Source organism: Oryza brachyantha, chromosome 1 (assembly GCF_000231095.2).
Source record: "Oryza brachyantha chromosome 1, ObraRS2, whole genome shotgun sequence".
NCBI lineage: Eukaryota > Viridiplantae > Streptophyta > Magnoliopsida > Poales > Poaceae > Oryza > Oryza brachyantha.
This window is the reverse complement of record NC_023163.2, coordinates 20,593,549-20,611,944: the sequence shown is the minus strand read 5'-3', so window position 1 is coordinate 20,611,944 and position 18,396 is coordinate 20,593,549. Positions and strand designations below refer to the sequence as shown.

The 18,396-nt window shown below is 43.3% G+C and overlaps 2 protein-coding genes and 1 non-coding gene across 3 annotated transcripts; 2 read left to right on the top strand and 1 right to left on the bottom strand.

The window, feature by feature from the left end:
• The first annotated feature begins 6,134 nt into the window (after positions 1-6,134).
• LOC102716834 (callose synthase 12-like) lies at positions 6,135-13,373 on the top strand. The gene is made up of 3 exons (XM_015843657.2): positions 6,135-11,693; positions 12,804-12,872; positions 12,957-13,373. Exon 1 carries the CDS (start codon positions 6,383-6,385, stop codon positions 11,690-11,692), a length of 5,310 nt encoding a protein of 1,769 aa, XP_015699143.2. The 5' UTR covers positions 6,135-6,382; the 3' UTR covers position 11,693; positions 12,804-12,872; positions 12,957-13,373.
• LOC121053334 lies at positions 9,300-9,379 on the top strand. Its single transcript, XR_005811017.1, has one exon. It is a non-coding gene; the product is annotated as a small nucleolar RNA J33 (small nucleolar RNA).
• A 1,164-nt stretch (positions 13,374-14,537) lies between the features above and the next one.
• Positions 14,538-18,396, bottom strand: LOC102716557 (protein DEHYDRATION-INDUCED 19 homolog 3). Its single transcript, XM_015843845.2, has 5 exons — positions 17,964-18,396; positions 17,666-17,862; positions 16,455-16,532; positions 16,055-16,335; positions 14,538-14,999 (listed from the first exon to the last, which is right to left on the bottom strand). The coding sequence occupies exons 1-5, from the start codon at positions 18,037-18,039 to the stop codon at positions 14,885-14,887; spliced, it is 747 nt and encodes a 248-aa protein (XP_015699331.2). The 5' UTR covers positions 18,040-18,396; the 3' UTR covers positions 14,538-14,884.

The following is an 18,396-nucleotide window of genomic DNA, read 5'->3' as shown; positions in this document are numbered from 1 at the left end:
CGTCTGTGGTAAGGAGTCGAGGTAGCGCGATACCTCCTATTGGGGACATGACACTTCAGTGGGTTACGCAGTCGGCCTATTTCTCTCGTTAGTTAATAGGCCAAGAGACTCAAAGGCGGGAGCAAGCGATTAGCCCTAATTAAATACCACCTAGCGTTGAAGGCCTCATGAGTTATCAATATGGATCTCTGGTTCCCACAACACTGACAACGATGGAGGGCAAAGTTGATCTTAGCATGGTGGAGCGCTGAATAAAATGTTAATTCACAGTATCAATCTTGAGCTACATTACATGTGTTCATTGATGAAGAAGTTATTGCTCATTGCTATGTGAAAGGCCAATGGCAATAACATCGAGATAAATTAAATGTATGCTAACAGGGAAGAGGAGAAATACCGTATCATCGATAACACGTGTGCACTACAATGTTTTTAATTTATTCAATTGACAGTGAGGCCATGCAAATTGTTCTATTGATAGGAGGGGCTATATGTAAATTTGTTACTAGCGTGACTACGGGAGGGGTTGGATAAGAAGTTTGAACCACCATGTATAGCCGTGTAGGCAGCCATCGCCAACAAAAGACACTTTAGACCTCCTCGGATACATTACGCATTCAACCTATTTTTTTCTCGTGCTTATGCTTATAAGCAAATATTAAATTTTTTAACCCTAAATTTAGAATAGATTTTAGGGTTTTTTGTCGAAATTTATTTTTCAGCATTGGCTTTTGGATCGATAAGATCACGTATATAAAAAAATTCACATATTATTCTTTACCTACAAATATGTTGTTTGGATTTTTTAGAATAAGCTCAATAATCACCCCCCAAATTATGATCTAGATGAAAATTTTACAAGATTGAGAACCCAAGTGACACTATGATAATATGATATTTAACATATAGAATAATAATATAAGAACTCATCATAGTATTAGCAAACATTTATTGGTCGAAGCAATAAATAAAATCCAGGTATGGTTGCCATGCCACGCTACAAGCGCCCCAAGCGTACATCACTATATGCATATCGTCGTTTTCCTAATCAGAGTACAGACTTGAGACTCCGAAGTCCGAAGAGCATACGACAAGTGAGGAAGCCTGTGTAGCGCAACCGGCGGGCCCAGCGGCCGGGTCACATGGAAGCGCCCAGCCCGGTCGTGCCGGCTCTGGACCGCTGGCAGGCAGATGCTTCTCCTCGCAGACGAGGCACGAGTCCGTCCAACTGTCAGGTACTCATCCCAGGTGATGGATCAAATCGGCACGGTACAGTAAACAAAAGTCCGGTCTACCACGTTAGATTTGCAGTTAGTACAACCACTAATAATACTGTTTTGACGATAAGTACATTAATTAATACAGTATACTACTACTATTACCTATTAACGAGGGAATGTAGAGTTGGCCAGTGGGCGGGGTGGAGGAGGAGAGAACATGAGGGCACCGCGCCCGGCGCCGCGCCGCGAGCGTAACGGTCGTCTCCGTTGACGTTCAATGGCTTTGCCGGCTTTCCAGGCCTTTTGCCGCTGCTGGCGTGCCGCCTGCATGGCCCGGGCACATGGGGGGTGCTTTGCGCCTTTGTCCTCCAGGTTTTGAAGTTTCGCGGCACGCCGGCACGCGAAGCACATCGCGGCACCGTCCAGGCGTAGAGCCACGCCGGGCGGGTGGCGGTGAGAGAAAGTATCCATCGCCTTTAGAGCATACACAGTTCAAGGATCCCCGTGGAGTGGTTCTAGCAAAAAAGAAGATGCCAGGTAGGATGAGACCCCACTCTCCACAGTGCATATAAGCCTCAGATGGGTCTCATAGAAAAAAAACACCTTTTCTTTTTCAGCCACTCAACCGTTTCTCCCATCTCTCTAAGCTCTCTCCTCTCTCTCTCTCCCTCTCACGGATCTGAGCCCCCTCCGGCGGCGGCGGCCCACGGCGGCGGAGCTGGACATGGCGTCGACGGCGACGGAGCTCGTTGACGCTAGGGGTGGTCACGGATCTCAGCGGCGGGCCGACTGGCTCGGCGGCGCGGGGGCGTAGCTCGGCGTCGAGCCGGATCTAGTCTGAGCCGGCAACCTCGGCGGCATAAATGAGCAGATCCACTCCGGGCGGTGAGTTCTCCTCTCCCGTTATCTCGGCGGCGCGTCGGAGGGCGCCCGCGTCCTGGCGGCGGCACCCGCGTCCCGGCAGCGGTGCACGTGTCCAGGCGGTGGCAGCCGCGTTCCGGCGGCAGCGCGTCGAAGGCCGGCCGCGTCCCGTCGACGACGGAGGAGCACGTCCTGGCGGCGGCGGACGAGCTCGGCGGCCAGACTCTCTCCCTCACTCCCTCACCTCATCACGCACATCTCGGAGGAGCTCGCGGCAAGGCGGACGAACAGCTTCTCTGACAACTTTTCCAAAAAGCTGACGAGGAACGCGTGCCTCGCAGAAGGCGCGAGAAGCCTGGTTAGGGGACGTGTTCGGCCGAGCTAGCGAGGAATCTTGGATGGGAAGGTATGAAGCTATATGCCATGTCACTGTACTGTGTATGGCCTTAGCAGTTCAATTTCTTCTTCTCGTTATTTTGCCTAAAAAAACAACATGCCGACAAGAAAATACCTATCGAAAATTTCTGCGTCCAAATAATCTAAAAATCCCCTTTGTTTTTGCGTGAGGCCGTGAGGAGGATCTCTGACTCGTGCTCTCCTTTTGGAAAGTTGCAACCATAGAACCGTATCATGTATGTGTACTGTGGCGGTATTTTTTAGCTGAACCAATTTCTTCTTCTCATTATTTTTCATTTTTTAAAATACTAGCTAAATACCCGTGCTTTGCGACAGAGAAATATGAATTATACACATACATACTAGTATCGTTTGAAACTTGTTTTTTAGAGATAAAAAAAATAGAACCAATATATAGGACACCTTTGAAACAATATAGTTGGTAGATGGTTGATTCAATGCCACCGTTATTGTCTTTTTTTTAAATAGTATAGATAGATATGTAATTTTACAGAGACAAATATAATCAATAAGATATAAGTTATCACTAACGGTTGAAAGAGCAACATAAATCATGAATAATTTTATAAAAGTTAATGATATCAAATGGGCCAAGTAGGAAGATGCATAACAGACAGGCAATATCAAATATATGTCAAGTTCGATATGGGTCAACCACGGGTAAAATATAAACTCGTTTGTCACTAACAAAAAAAATTAAACACACGTCCATGCTCATCGGGCTTGATACCCCGGACACGCGTGGGTAAAGTTATCGTCTGTAACGATGTGACCTATATGATTGGCTTTATTTTCTATTTGCAAGCTTTGAATGATTTTTTTCAGCTAAATCATTTTCCAATGTGTGATCCGATTACCATATTATATTAATTATAATTAAATCTTAAAAACAAAATCTCAAATAATTATATTTTGATGCGAAAATATATATGACAAGTGGACCCTACTATACATTGGCTTATTTAATATGTTATGTCTCTTGAACCAAAAAGAAATTAGATCCTTTTATCCATGCAAACCAAGTAAAAAATATATATCTCCTATCTGCCTATGACCATGGACTAAACATACCCTAATGTGCTAACATGGTCCTTAATTTTATATTATGTCACTTTAAGTTTTTACTAAGTCAAATTTCTTTAAGTTTGACAATATTTGTGGAAAAATATAATATTTACAACACAAAATAAATATAATAAACTATATAAAATAATGAATTTAATACAACTAATTTGACATTACAGATGTTAGTGCATTTATGTACAATATCGATTTGATTGAACTTTAAGAGTTTTTATTTAAAACAAATCTAAAAATAACCTACAATAATAATAATATATTAAAACGGATATAGTGTCTTTTATTTCGTCTTTTTTGGGTGCACCGTACCTGGAAACATGCATGCAGGAACGTGTCGATCGGTATTACAACTGCCAACTGGGGAGTAGTAAAATGCTAATGCTAGGAAGGTTCCAAAGTCGTGGACTTTGGGTGCAGCCGCACACGGTGTTTGTTAACGCGAAAGAACCGGCCGGCCGCCGGCTGGACAGGAACTCAACATGAAATTCATCGTAAGACGGAAGTGGTTTACGTTTACGCGTCCCGTGAGAGCGTATAAAGTTGAAGCGACGGAAGCGTTCGGCAGGAATTCTTCATGGGTGAAGTGTGGATCGATGGACACGGGCACTCGACACGGAGAAGCTAGAAATTTAGTTTATCGGTGTCAGAAAACACTAATATTTAATTTATAGTATCATATTAGCTGTTATTATAGATTTTATCGAAGATCATCGGGCCACCTGACCCCGACGAATGAATCCTAGCTTCGCCCCTGACGCTTCGTCTTTTCACTTATATGTTTATATCTATAAACAAATTTTAAATTTTAAATCTTAAACTTAAAGTTAATTTTAGAGTTTTTCATAAAGTTTATTTTCCAACATTGATATTTAGAGAACTAAGAATATGTATATCAAAATTTTATTGATAAATTATTTTTCATTTATAAATATGTTGTTTGACTTTTTCCATATAACCCTAGCTGGAAAGACCATTGCAATAAGAACCTTCTAAATTTTTTTAAGATGCCAATTGGACCTTTCAAATGCGTATGACTTTTGGCAAAATTTGCTACGGGACATCGAAAAAACGCGTAATTAGCCGTGGACACCGTAAGATCACGAATTTGCTGCAGGACACCACAAAAGTGTGGTAATTAGCTATAGGGCACTCTGGCCAATTTTTTTATTATTTTTGCTCTGCTCGTTTCTAGCCTTAGCCGCCCCACCCTAATTATGCAGTGTATATGCCCATAAGTTTAGGAATACAATATTTTTCATATGCATGAGCAAACAGTAAAATGCTAATATATGTAGACGTACTAACGGCATATTTATCATAAAAATAGTCTTATGTAGTTATAAATTTAATAATTCATAGAGAAATGATAAATAACGGGATACCGTTCCAAACTTATAGAACGGTATAGGCTATTGCACCTTACACATGGCACCGCCATCATCACCGCTTGCATGGAAGCTACATATGTATCACATATGTGCGTACTCCAATCCTGTTTTCTAATATGAAAATCTAGAAATCAATGCACCACACATGCTATTAGAGACCGGATGATTTGCTAGTACGAGCAACCGTTCAATCCGTTATCTAGGTTGGATTTTTTTTCATTCTCTTATAATTTTTAAACTTTTATTTGTTATTAGATTTTAAAATATTATCTATATTTAAGATTATTATTCTAGTACCAAAGACTGTTGTTAGGACCATGATACTGTATCAGTCGTTACCGATAGAGTATCAGTTGATACCGCTGTAGTATCAGTTGGTACTAATTAAGTATCAGCGAGTAACACACCAGTATTAGCCGATACTAGTGTAACATCATATCTAATACTAATAAGGTATCATATTTGATACCTCATAGAAATCATACTGTTTTAAACTAGAATGCTGTAAACTCGTTCATATGTAACCATAGGTGAAAATAGTAGAAAAGAGAGAGTAGAGAGGGACGTGATGAGGCCTCACTGACCATGGTAATGACGAGCCCATTGTCTTATCCATCGTGATAATACCAAATACCCTAAATCCGGTCGACGACCTATGAGTTAGGGTTTGGATTAGGGTTCAAGACAGTGTAAAAAAACTAATACACATTATATTTTTATAAACATAGGGGATAAACTAGAAACTTATCAACAATTATAGCCAATGGTTGTTCGATGACCGTCTTAATTTAAAGACCTGCTTTTCCTTAATGAACCATTATATATTGACCGATGGCAAAGATGATTTAATGGCGCATTCACTGCTAGCCATCTTGATCAACCCACTAATGATGCCCAAGAGGCGTACTGATCCTTCTTATGTCCTCCTCTTTTCCTCAGAAAATAATCATCACCGCCTATATATAATAAACGGTAAAAGATAAACGTGCAATCCATTAATTAAACCATTATAAACCACGAATAAAAAACTGAACCGGCGCATTAAGAAGATCCTTTTTACCCTACTTACATTTTTCCCACTTCCCGCTTGAAGGAGTTGGACGGACCCGGCGGCAATTTTGCATTTCCCACCCCACGGCACGCAGGCGCACGCGTCCGTCGTGCTCGGCCTCTGTTTCTCACTCGTCCATCCATCAGTCTGGGTTGGTTCCTCCGCCTCCGCCTCCGCCTCCGGCTTCCGCTCCATCTCCTCTCCCCCACACCCCCACACCACACCGGCTGAGAGAATTCAATTTTCAAACCAGTCACGGAAGGCCAAAACCCAGCTCATCTTCCTCCGTCCCGTCCCCGTCCCCCGCGCTGCTAGTCCGCGCCGAGCGGCCGCCCCAGATCTAGCCCTAAAACACAAATGCCACTATGACGACGCCGCGGGGCTCCCAGCGGCGCGGCGGCGGGGCCGCCTCCCCGGCGGCGGAGCCGTACAACATCATCCCCATCCACGACCTCCTCGCGGAGCACCCGTCGCTGCGGTTCCCGGAGGTGAGGGCGGCGGCGGCGGCGCTCCGGGCGGTGGGGGGCCTGCGCCCGCCGCCCTACTCGGTGTGGCGCGCGGACCAGGACCTGATGGACTGGCTCGGCGCCTTCTTCGGGTTCCAGCGCGACAACGTGAGGAACCAGCGGGAGCACCTGGTGCTCCTCCTGGCCAACGCGCAGATGCGGCTCTCCTCCGCCGACTTCTCCGACACGCTCGAGCCCCGCATCGCGCGCACCCTCCGCAGGAAGCTCCTGCGCAACTACACCTCGTGGTGCGGCTTCCTCGGCCGCCGCCCCAACGTGTACGTCCCCGACGGCGACCCGCGCGCCGATCTGCTCTTCGCGGGACTCCACCTCCTCGTATGGGGCGAGGCCGCGAACCTGCGCTTCGTCCCGGAGTGCCTCTGCTACATCTACCACCACATGGCGCTGGAGCTGCACCGCATCCTCGAGGGCTACATCGACACCTCCACGGGCCGCCCTGCTAACCCCGCAGTGCACGGCGAGAACGCGTTCCTCACCCGCGTCGTCATGCCCATCTACGGCGTCATCCGCGATGAGGTCGAGTTCAGCCGAAACGGCACCGCACCCCATAGCGCCTGGCGGAACTACGACGATATCAACGAGTACTTCTGGCGCCGCGACGTGTTCGACCGCCTCGGCTGGCCCATGGAGCAGTCGAAGCAGTTCTTCCGCACGCCTCCTGACCGCAGCCGCGTGCGGAAGACGGGCTTTGTCGAGGTCCGCTCGTTCTGGAACATTTACCGGAGCTTCGACAGGCTGTGGGTGATGCTGGTGCTCTACCTGCAGGCTGCAGCCATCGTGGCGTGGGAGAGTGAGGGATTGCCGTGGAAGAGTCTGGGCAATCGGAACACGCAGGTGCGTGTGCTCACCATTTTTATAACCTGGGCCGCGCTCCGCTTCCTTCAGGCGCTACTGGACATCGGTACACAGTTCCGGCGTGCTTTCAGGGACGGTCGCATGCTTGCTGTGCGCATGGTGCTCAAGGCCACTGTGGCAGCTGGCTGGGTCGTAGCGTTTGCTATCTTGTACAAGGAAGCCTGGAACCACAGGAACGACAGGAACGACAATACACAGATCAAGAGGTACCTGTATGCAGCAGCAGTGTTTATGATCCCAGAGGTCCTTGCAATCGTGCTATTTATTGTGCCATGGATTCGGAATGCATTGGAGAAGACCAACTGGAAGATCTGTTATGCTCTCACATGGTGGTTTCAGAGCCGAAGCTTTGTTGGCCGTGGCTTGCGTGAGGGCACTTTTGATAATGTCAAGTATTCTGTCTTCTGGGTGCTTCTGCTTGCTGTAAAGTTTGCGTTCAGCTATTTTCTCCAGATCAGGCCTCTTGTGAAACCAACACAGGAAATATATAAGCTGAAAAATATTGATTATGCTTGGCATGAGTTCTTTGGCAAGAGCAATCGATTTGCGGTGTTTGTATTGTGGCTTCCTGTGGTGTTGATCTACCTCATGGATATCCAGATTTGGTACGCTATCTTCTCTTCTTTAACAGGTGCATTTGTGGGGCTATTTGCACACCTGGGGGAGATCAGGGACATGAAACAGCTGCGCCTTCGGTTCCAGTTCTTTGCAAGTGCTATGTCATTCAACATTATGCCAGAGGAACAGCAGGTGAATGAACGCAGTTTCTTGCCCAACAGGCTTCGAAATTTTTGGCAGAGGCTACAGCTACGTTATGGCTTTAGTCGATCGTTCCGGAAGATCGAGTCAAATCAGGTGGAGGCACGGAGGTTCGCTCTTGTTTGGAATGAGATAATAACAAAATTCCGGGAGGAAGACATTGTTGGTGATCGTGAAGTTGAGCTTCTTGAGCTACCTCCTGAGTTGTGGAATGTGCGTGTAATCCGCTGGCCATGTTTCTTGCTCTGTAATGAGCTATCTCTTGCACTTGGTCAGGCAAAGGAGGTTCAAGGACCTGACCGTAGGCTTTGGAGGAAGATCTGCAAGAATGATTATCGTAGATGTGCAGTGATTGAGGCATATGATAGTGCAAAGTACTTGCTACTTAAGATCATCAAGGATGGCACTGAGGATCATGGCATTGTGACACAATTGTTCCGTGAGTTTGATGAATCCATGAGCATCGAGAAGTTTACTGTGGAGTATAAGATGTCTGTGCTGCCAAACGTGCATGCAAAGCTTGTTACTCTATTGAGCTTACTTCTGAAGCCTGAGAAGGACATTACCAAGATTGTCAATGCTCTGCAGACTCTCTATGATGTTGTGCTTCGTGACTTCCAGGCTGAGAAAAGGAGCATGGAACAACTTAGGAATGAAGGTTTAGCACAGTCAAGGCCGACACGTCTTCTCTTTGTGGACACTATTGTGCTGCCTGATGAAGAGAAGAACTCTACCTTCTATAAGCAAGTACGTCGCATGCATACAATCCTGACCTCAAGGGACTCTATGATCAATGTCCCAAAGAACCTTGAAGCTCGTCGGAGGATTGCTTTCTTCAGTAATTCGTTATTCATGAACATACCACGGGCCACCCAGGTGGAGAAGATGATGGCCTTCAGCGTCTTGACGCCATACTACAATGAAGAGGTGTTGTACAGCAAGGACCAGCTCTATAAGGAGAACGAAGATGGCATCTCAATCTTGTACTATCTGCAGCAAATCTATCCAGATGAATGGGAGTTTTTTGTAGAACGTATGAAGCGTGAAGGGATGTCTAATATTAAGGAGCTGTACAGTGAGAAGCAAAGGTTAAGAGATCTCCGGCACTGGGTCTCATACAGGGGTCAGACACTATCACGTACTGTGAGGGGAATGATGTACTACTATGAAGCTCTCAAGATGCTGACTTTTCTTGATTCTGCATCTGAACATGACTTGCGGACTGGCTCCCGGGAGCTTGCTACAATGGGTTCATCAAGGATAGGATCCTCGAGGCGGGAAGTGGGTTCTGATGGGTCAGGATATTACAGCAGGACATCTTCGTCACATGCATTGAGCAGAGCAAGCAGTAGTGTAAGCACCTTATTTAAAGGCAGCGAGTATGGAACTGTCCTTATGAAGTACACGTATGTCGTTGCATGCCAGATTTATGGTCAGCAGAAAGCTAAGAATGACCCTCATGCTTTTGAGATTTTGGAGCTAATGAAGAATTATGAAGCACTACGTGTTGCTTATGTTGATGAAAAGTACTCCAATGGTGGTGAAACAGAATATTTCTCTGTCCTTGTGAAATATGATCAGCAAATGCAGCGGGAGGTTGAGATTTATCGTGTTAAGTTGCCTGGACCACTGAAGCTTGGTGAAGGCAAACCAGAGAACCAGAATCATGCACTCATCTTCACAAGGGGTGATGCTGTCCAAACCATTGACATGAACCAAGACAACTATTTTGAAGAAGCTCTCAAGATGAGAAATCTTTTAGAGGAGTTCAATCGCCATTATGGAATTCGCAAGCCAAAAATCCTTGGGGTTCGGGAACATGTTTTCACCGGTTCTGTGTCTTCTCTTGCTTGGTTCATGTCTGCCCAAGAAACAAGTTTTGTTACTCTGGGGCAGAGGGTTCTGGCAGATCCACTGAAGGTTCGAATGCATTATGGTCATCCAGATGTGTTTGATCGTCTTTGGTTCTTGGGACGAGGTGGTATCAGTAAAGCATCAAGAGTTATAAACATCAGTGAGGATATATTTGCTGGTTTCAATTGTACCCTCCGAGGGGGTAATGTTACACACCATGAATACATCCAGGTTGGTAAAGGAAGGGATGTGGGGCTCAATCAGGTTTCAATGTTTGAAGCCAAAGTTGCTAGTGGCAATGGAGAGCAAACTTTGAGCCGAGATGTTTACAGACTGGGGCACAGATTGGATTTCTTTAGGATGCTCTCTTTCTTTTATACAACTATTGGGTTTTATTTCAACACAATGATGGTTGTGCTAACAGTCTATGCATTTGTATGGGGACGCTTTTATCTTGCACTGAGTGGCCTTGAGGCTTTCATCAGCAGTAATACTAACTCTACCAATAATGCAGCGCTAGGAGCTGTCCTTAATCAGCAGTTTGTCATACAGCTAGGCATCTTCACGGCACTGCCCATGATTATTGAAAACTCACTTGAGCACGGGTTCCTCACTGCAGTTTGGGATTTCATAAAAATGCAATTGCAGTTTGCATCTGTTTTCTACACCTTCTCAATGGGAACAAAGACACATTACTATGGCCGGACAATTCTTCATGGAGGTGCAAAATATCGAGCCACTGGCCGTGGTTTTGTTGTGTTGCACAAGAAGTTTGCTGAGAACTATAGGCTTTATGCTCGTAGCCACTTCATCAAAGCAATAGAGCTTGGTGTGATATTGACTCTTTATGCTTCTTATGGTGGCAGCTCTGGGAACACATTAGTGTATATACTGCTGACAATTTCCAGTTGGTTTCTAGTGCTTTCCTGGATTCTTGCTCCATTCATTTTTAATCCTTCAGGTTTGGATTGGCTGAAGAATTTTAATGATTTTGAGGATTTCCTAAACTGGATTTGGTTCCGAGGTGGAATATCAGTGAAGTCTGATCAAAGCTGGGAGAAGTGGTGGGAAGAGGAAACTGATCATCTTCGGACAACTGGTCTGTTTGGAAGCATATTGGAAATCATATTAGACCTTCGGTTTTTCTTCTTTCAATATGCAATTGTTTATCGACTACACATTGCTGGTACAAGTAAAAGCATCCTTGTCTACCTTCTTTCCTGGGCATGCATACTGCTGGCTTTTGTGGCTCTTGTGACAGTTGCTTACTTTCGTGACAAATATTCAGCAAAGAAGCACATACGTTATCGGCTTGTCCAGGCTATTATTGTTGGTGCTATGGTGGCTGCTATTGTTCTGTTGTTAGAATTCACACAGTTCCAATTCATTGATGCTTTTACCAGCCTTTTGGCTTTTCTTCCGACTGGCTGGGGAATCATATCTATTGCTCTGGTGTTCAAGCCTTATCTGAGGAGGTCTGAGATGGTCTGGAGAAGTGTAGTTGCTTTGGCACGTCTGTATGATATAATGTTTGGAGTAATTGTTATGGCACCTGTAGCTGTGTTGTCATGGTTGCCTGGACTCCAGGAGATGCAAACAAGGATCCTATTTAATGAAGCCTTCAGTAGGGGACTTCATATTTCCCAAATCATTACTGGTAAAAAATCACATGGAGTTTGAGGTATGATATGTGGTATTTTTCTTGTGTCTTGTTGTATACACAAAAAAAAATAAATCTAAATGCTATATAATCCACCCCTAAGTTTAGATCATGTAATGCCTGTGAAAATGATCGATAACCACTGAGTACTTCTTAAGGCTCGTCCCTTTATTTTCGATCAATTGGTTATTACGATCTCAGTAATTCTGTAATAGGCCTGTTACTTGTCTTAACATTTGATTGAATTGCACACCTAAGATCTAACATGTAGCAGTATAAGTTAATAGGGTTATTAGGTGATTTTAACTTGTGTGTGAGTATGTAGTTCTGTTAATTTGTTTTCATACGTTTGTGGTACCACTGCCAAATCAACACAAATGTTGCACATATTATGCTAGGTTATTGTTACAAACTGTTTTTTTATGTTGTCTCTAAAATAAGAAAGTTGAATGGTCTAAGTTTTTGGGCACTCAACCTGTAATATACTCCATTCATTCTATATTATAAGGCGGTGAATGTTTGACTTTTTTATGGAAAAAGTCAAACGACATGCAAACAAAAAATACTTTATGAATAAAACTTTTATATATGTATTCTTAGTGATCTAAAAGCAAGGCTGGAAAAGAAACTTTGGTGAAAAACCCCCAAATTTAACTTCAAATTTAAGGTTGAAAAATTTAAAATTTAGCTTATTAGCAAGTAGAAACGAAAAGACGGGGGTGTAAGACTTTTTGACCTTGTCTAGGTTCATATGCTCATATGAATGCTAATAAATTTGGACACATATATAAAACAATTACATTGATTTATGGATGAATCTATGCAAGGTTAAAAAAATGTATAATATAGAGTGGAGGGAGTATTTGATAAATGGAGTTAAGGTGCAGGCAATGAAATGCCTGGAGGATATGATACTCATTTTGGGATATATTTTCTTGTATCTATAACTGGATCATGATGTCAGTACTTATATCACATATTGTGATAGAATATGCCTATTCTTATTTTACTTCTTCTACCATGAACTGTCACGTTAAGTCTAATCAGGTGCTGTCCTTTTGCTACATTTCAAGTTATATATATGTCCCCTAGCATCAGATCATGAACATTTGCATCTCTTTTTTCTTTCAGCTGGATCCATCTTCCTTTTTCTGAAAGTGACCTGCCCTCATGGTGTTTTATAAGATCGCAGTCCTCCAGGTATGGTACATAGATTGCTCATGGTCAAATAGTTTTTACTTACTGTTGTTTAAACTTAAAACTAAAATTGAGATTGCTCTGCAGGTTCATAAAGGCTTTCCCGGTTTATTAGATTAGATGGATGCTAGTACCCTGTACAGGCGACTCTTTATCTTGATTCTTCTTGAGTTGATTTACACATGGATTTCTTCTGTGGTAGAGATCATACAGTCGATCGAATGGGATATCAATTTGGTTTATATTCATGGTTGGAGACTCGGTAGCTTATTAGACTTTTTGTAGCGAAACAGAGCTGTACAAACTTTATCGTGAATGCACCTGTCTATCCCGTGCCTAGATCTCTTGAGGTAGCTGCCCTTTTGTTGTAAAGTTCATTAGTACCGTTTGCGCTTACTGCACATACACCTTCATTGACATCATTGTGGTGAGAGTAATTCTATACTCCAATTGCCACTGGAAATGCTATCTGCTGGCTCGTTCGAGCATCGCAGCTTCGCTGAATCCTACTTGCTTTATATTTCTCAGGTCAAGTAGTGTTTTATTCTCACTGTTGCTTACATGTTGGCTATGCCGAGTGCTTGCTGTCCAGCTCCTCTTCACGATTATGCATACGCAGGTGTGCTGTGTCGTCGTTTCCTCTTCTCATGCTTGCCTTTCGCCGTCGTTTTTCAACCATGAGACTGTTAAGACATTCTTTTCACCACCAGAGCGATTTTTTTAAAAATTTCGTGCTATTTTTAATTTTGTACTGATTAAGGCTATATGTAGCTGCAACAAAAGGAGGCTATAATTTCCTTCTGCCCATCAACATCATTAGCTATCCACTAACCCAGCAATCCAGCGATTTCTGAATTTTATACATTAGAAATGTGGAACCTGAGGGCGCCCACGGAGCAAAAGTCTTGAGACATGATACGGGTGCCAGGCTACCGGCATTCGCACTCCATAGGTTATATAGTGGAATTTTACCTCTAGTGCCTAAGATGCAGATAACTATGGACTTTAGTACTCTATAAAGTACTCCCTCTATTAAACTCATCTATTTCAAAAGATATTTATGGTTTACTTGTTCCATCGGCTCTCTCTCATTCATAAATCCCTTTATTTTATCCTCGCTTACCCTTCCACATTCATTTATTTCTTATTTCTAATCTCAATCTTAATTCACCTAAATAATCTAAAAATATTTATATTTTAGTATATTTTAGGATTTATTTTTTATTTCTAATCTCAATCTTAATTCAGCTAAATAATCCAAAAATATTTATATTTTAGTATATTTTAAGATGAAGATAGCAGTACTATATCTTTTGTACTAACTACAATTCTAAAAATGCTCGAGATATGATCTGCGCACGACATGCTGCCTTAACCATCCACGTTTCAGTCAATGCATGCCGACCCGTTTCAGTCAGCGTGGAATTCCGCTGCAGCCGTCGTGCAGCCGTCGTCCACACAAAGAATACCGCTCTTGCAGAATAGCAGGTTAGCAGCGGAAGATCATGAAAAGAATGTAAAGTTAAATTTCCCAAGAAAGGGGACTCCAAGCACAACAGCTTTTGTGTGCCCCCATTTGTATCTGCCGAATTGCGGATGCTAATGGTGTGCCAGGGCCTGCAATTTTGCTTATTTGCATCGAGAAATGATGCTTCTACCCAACAAAAAAAAAGATGCTTCTGAATTTTCCTTTGCATTGTACATGTAACAGATTTTATGCTTGTACAAACCAATGTTCCTAGATGGTATGAAAAGGTACAACAGAGAGTTACAGTCAAGTGTGGCTGCCGTTAATTGATTGAAAAAACAACGGTACATGGCAGCTGACATAAATTAAGGTGTGTATCATGCCCAAATCATCTTCGCGCTTTACTGAAGCGAAAGAACAATGGGGCACCAGAAGCACATCCATCTCCCTGTCGACGAAGTCAGGGTCACCAATTCCGGTGGAGCACTGCGCTTTTATGCAAACCAGCGAGAGGAAACATGCATCTAGAAAGAAAAACTAGGGCTATTTAAGCACAGTCTCCAAATAAAGTGGAGAGCATCAGGCCTTGCACAAAGGTTGCTCTGTCAGTCGCTTGTTTCCGCTTTTGTTCCCTTTCCTCGCTTGTGAGCGATGAGTCAATACTGCCATGGAAAAGAAAGAAATAGATATCACATTTCTATATCTCCTAAGGAGTTCAAAAGCTACTGGTTTGAAAACACACCAACCGAGACATGAATAGATCTGAATGCTCTACTTAACATATTGCCTAAAAAATAATTTGTAAATAAAACTTTTATATACGTGTTTTTAGCAATTTAAAAGCAAAGCTGGGAAAATAAACTATAATGAAAAACACCAAAATCAACTCCAGAAAAATTTAAATTTTGGCTTATTAGCATAAACAAAAGCGAAAAAATGAGGGTGACAAACTGACAATCTTAGAGCACACCAAATATTTTCAATCTTGAGTTACTTAACAATTCTGAGATATGGATTGCTTTCATCAAATGGAAAAGTTTGTAGCTAATTAAAAAATTGTCAGAAAAATCACTAGGACCAAGCTGTTTATCTGATGGTTGCATAATCTTTATGACATGTAACAACATTCAGGCCTTGTTTAGTTTCCAAATTTTTTTTTCAAAAACATCACATCGAATTTTTGGACATCTAAATAAAGCATTAAATATAGATGAACCAAAAAACTAATTGCACAGTTACGGAAGAAATCTTAAGACGAATCTTTTGAGCCTAATTAGGCCATGATTAGCCATAAGTGCTACAGTAACCAATATGTGCTAATGACAGCTTAATTAGGCTCAAAAGATTCGTCTCGCGGTTTCTAAGCTAGCCGTGAAATTCGTTTTTTCATTCATGTCCGAAAACCCCTTCCGACATCCGGTCAAACATTTGACGTAACACTTCTTCCAAAAATTTTCTCAATCTAAACACCACCTCACAAGACCTGTCAGAGTAGAAGGTGGCATTGAGGGTGTAAACAGTTTGTGAATGTGACAATTGAAAAATAATTCATAGAGCATAGAAGGACAAGGGGATTAATAGGCTTATAGTAGTGTGACTAGGCTTGCAAGAAAATAAAACTAGGATGGTTATTGAAGTTAAACTGTTTGTAGTGGGATAGTAGGTGGGTACAATAACAGGCCATTAATGTGCTTTTGCTGAGCAGGGTTGTATATACCTTGATTCCCATGGCTGAGCAGGAGTATCCTTACGAATTGATGTATCATCTGGAATAGGAACTGGTGCTTTTGATAGTTCCTCTGGATTCAACGTTGAGAAGCCCAGGCCAAACGATGAAAGCAGAGGATCAGAAGAAATGTTTGTGGCAGTAGTGTTGCTTCTTCTATGACAATGACCACCTCCCAGAAGTGCCTGTAATTGAGCATCCCGCAGATCTCGGCTTAGTAAAGAAAGTGCTTGGCTCTCAGGAATAACAAATCTCTGCGTCCTGCGGCCACTCTGTACACCCCAAATAATTTTGAAAAAGGAATCAGAACATTCCTAAATAATTAGGCAATTTATCAATAGGTAGAGTTAGCATGCTCATAGAATTGATGATGGATGGAAGGAGAAATAACCTTGAATAAGTAGCCATGTTGCACAGTGATATGATTTAACATATCTCTTGCAATCTTTTCGAAGCAGATAGGACAAGGCTGAAAGGAGAGTGAAAAAAATTAACCAGGAGAACACAATACACATATTATATGTACATCATATGAACATAATGTACTGATTTAATTTTGAACACAAAGTGCTGATTTGATACTAAACTTAGTGAGATAATCGAACACAAAGTGCTGATTTGATACTAAACTTAGCGAGATAATCAAATAAGCACACAAATGGTTCTTTTAGCAACCATGATGTCCACAACTAACATCATGGACTTCGAATGAGGCTGTAATATCTTCATGATATATATATTACTCTGAAACACCTCTCTTTCACTTGAATATACTGAGCACAAGTCTTAAAATAAAAAGGATCCAATACAACAGATAAGTGTATCATCTAAAATTTACCTCCAAGACAGTGAAATCATTATTTATCTTTGATTTTCTAGGTTATTTTGTGCCAGTGTGCCATCATAAAATTAACTCATGTTACTGAAGTTAGATGAATAACAGATGATTGCTTCTCTTATTCAGTACCATTTAGCTTATGACAACAGAGCAACTGTTCACCAAGGGTAAGGGTCACTCAATTGGATGATCGAAGTACTGTTTTGGTACTCTAATAAAAAGGAAATTAGCCATCTTGTTGACAGAAATAGGCCTTCAAGCAGAACACACAAGCTAGAGCTCTCAACTATGGAAGTGAGCCAAGCTGGCAGTTGACTATACCTCAAGCATAATCTACAGTTCTTACTAGAAATTTAGAATTATCTGTCTTTAAATCTACAAGACCACCCTACTTTCCTATGATTCACAAATTCACCATTTCCCAGTCCGAAGCGCTCATGTTTTTAGTCAAGTTATGAATCCATTATCATCACTTCCTCTTTGCTCACTAACTATTGCAACTAGCCAAGTTATGGATAGGCGAGAACTCAAGGCTAGAAGAGCTTTACATAATACTATCATCTCAGGATTTTCGCTGTTTCAGAAAGAGTCCCCGCAACATTGCTACCACAAGTATCCCAAATAATAAGTTCATTCGCCAAGTCAACCCCTAAAAGCAACAGCGTTGCCTAAGGCTCTAATCGAAGAAAAGGGAGCAGCTTTGCCAGACTCTGTGCATCAAGAAAAGATCCCTGCGGCGTAGGGCATGGCGGCGAGGAGCTCACCGCGGTGTGGGGCTCGTAGGGGTGGTCCTCCTCGAGGTGGGCGCAGAGGGATGCGATGTCGTGGTCCTCGTAGCAGTACGGACAAGCCACGTCCGGCCACGTCGCCTCCTCCAGCTGCATCTCCAGCTCCAGCTCCATTCCCACACCGTCATCCTCCAGCTCCATCTCCACCTCCTCCATTCCAATCCCCGCCATGTCTGCGCCCAATCGAGCAAGGGAAGCAACAAATCAGCAACAGTAAAGGCCAACCAAAGAAAGACGACGATCAAAAGGGGAGGGCAAGTTTAGATGGCCGCACCGTCTACGTGGCCGAGCTGCGCCGCGTAGAACCGCTTGGCGGCGGCGAGGCTCGAGATCCAGTGCTCCGAGTCCATGGTTTCCAGCTGGTACAGCAACCGTCCCCCCCCCCCCCCCTGTTCGGGCTAAGGCCTAGACTCCTCTCAGCTCCTTTCACTCTTCAGCCCCCGCTACCAACCTACCCACGCTCTGTGCTCCGAGCCCGTCTCCCGCCCAGCTCGAGCTTCGCCCGATCGCCGAGACGAGCTTGAATCGGATTCTCTCGCCCCGGGAAATCCCCTCCCGATTCTCTCCGAAACGGTCCTGTCCCACAAGCCTCTCTGGCTGTTACCCCTAAGCCTTGTGGCGATTTTTGATGGCGCGGCGGGAGGAAGGGAAAGAGGAGGAGGAGGAGGAGGAGGAGGAGACGGCGAAGCTTCTTATCGGAAAGGCGA

What these genes read in the sequence shown, in the direction of transcription:
- LOC102716557 (XM_015843845.2), bottom strand. Translation starts at nt 18,039, where the DNA reads ATGGACTCGGAGCACTGGATCTCGAGCCTCGCCGCCGCCAAGCGGTTC. An exon ending in AACATGGCTACTTATTCAAG is followed by an intron (nt 16,336 to 16,454) that starts GTTATTTCTCCT and finishes TGGGGTGTACAG; the next exon opens with AGTGGCCGCAGGACGCAGAG. An exon ending in GCTCAGCCATGGGAATCAAG is followed by an intron (nt 15,000 to 16,054) that starts GTATATACAACC and finishes TTTCCATGGCAG; the next exon opens with TATTGACTCATCGCTCACAA.
- LOC102716834 (XM_015843657.2), top strand. Translation starts at nt 6,383, where the DNA reads ATGACGACGCCGCGGGGCTCCCAGCGGCGCGGCGGCGGGGCCGCCTCC.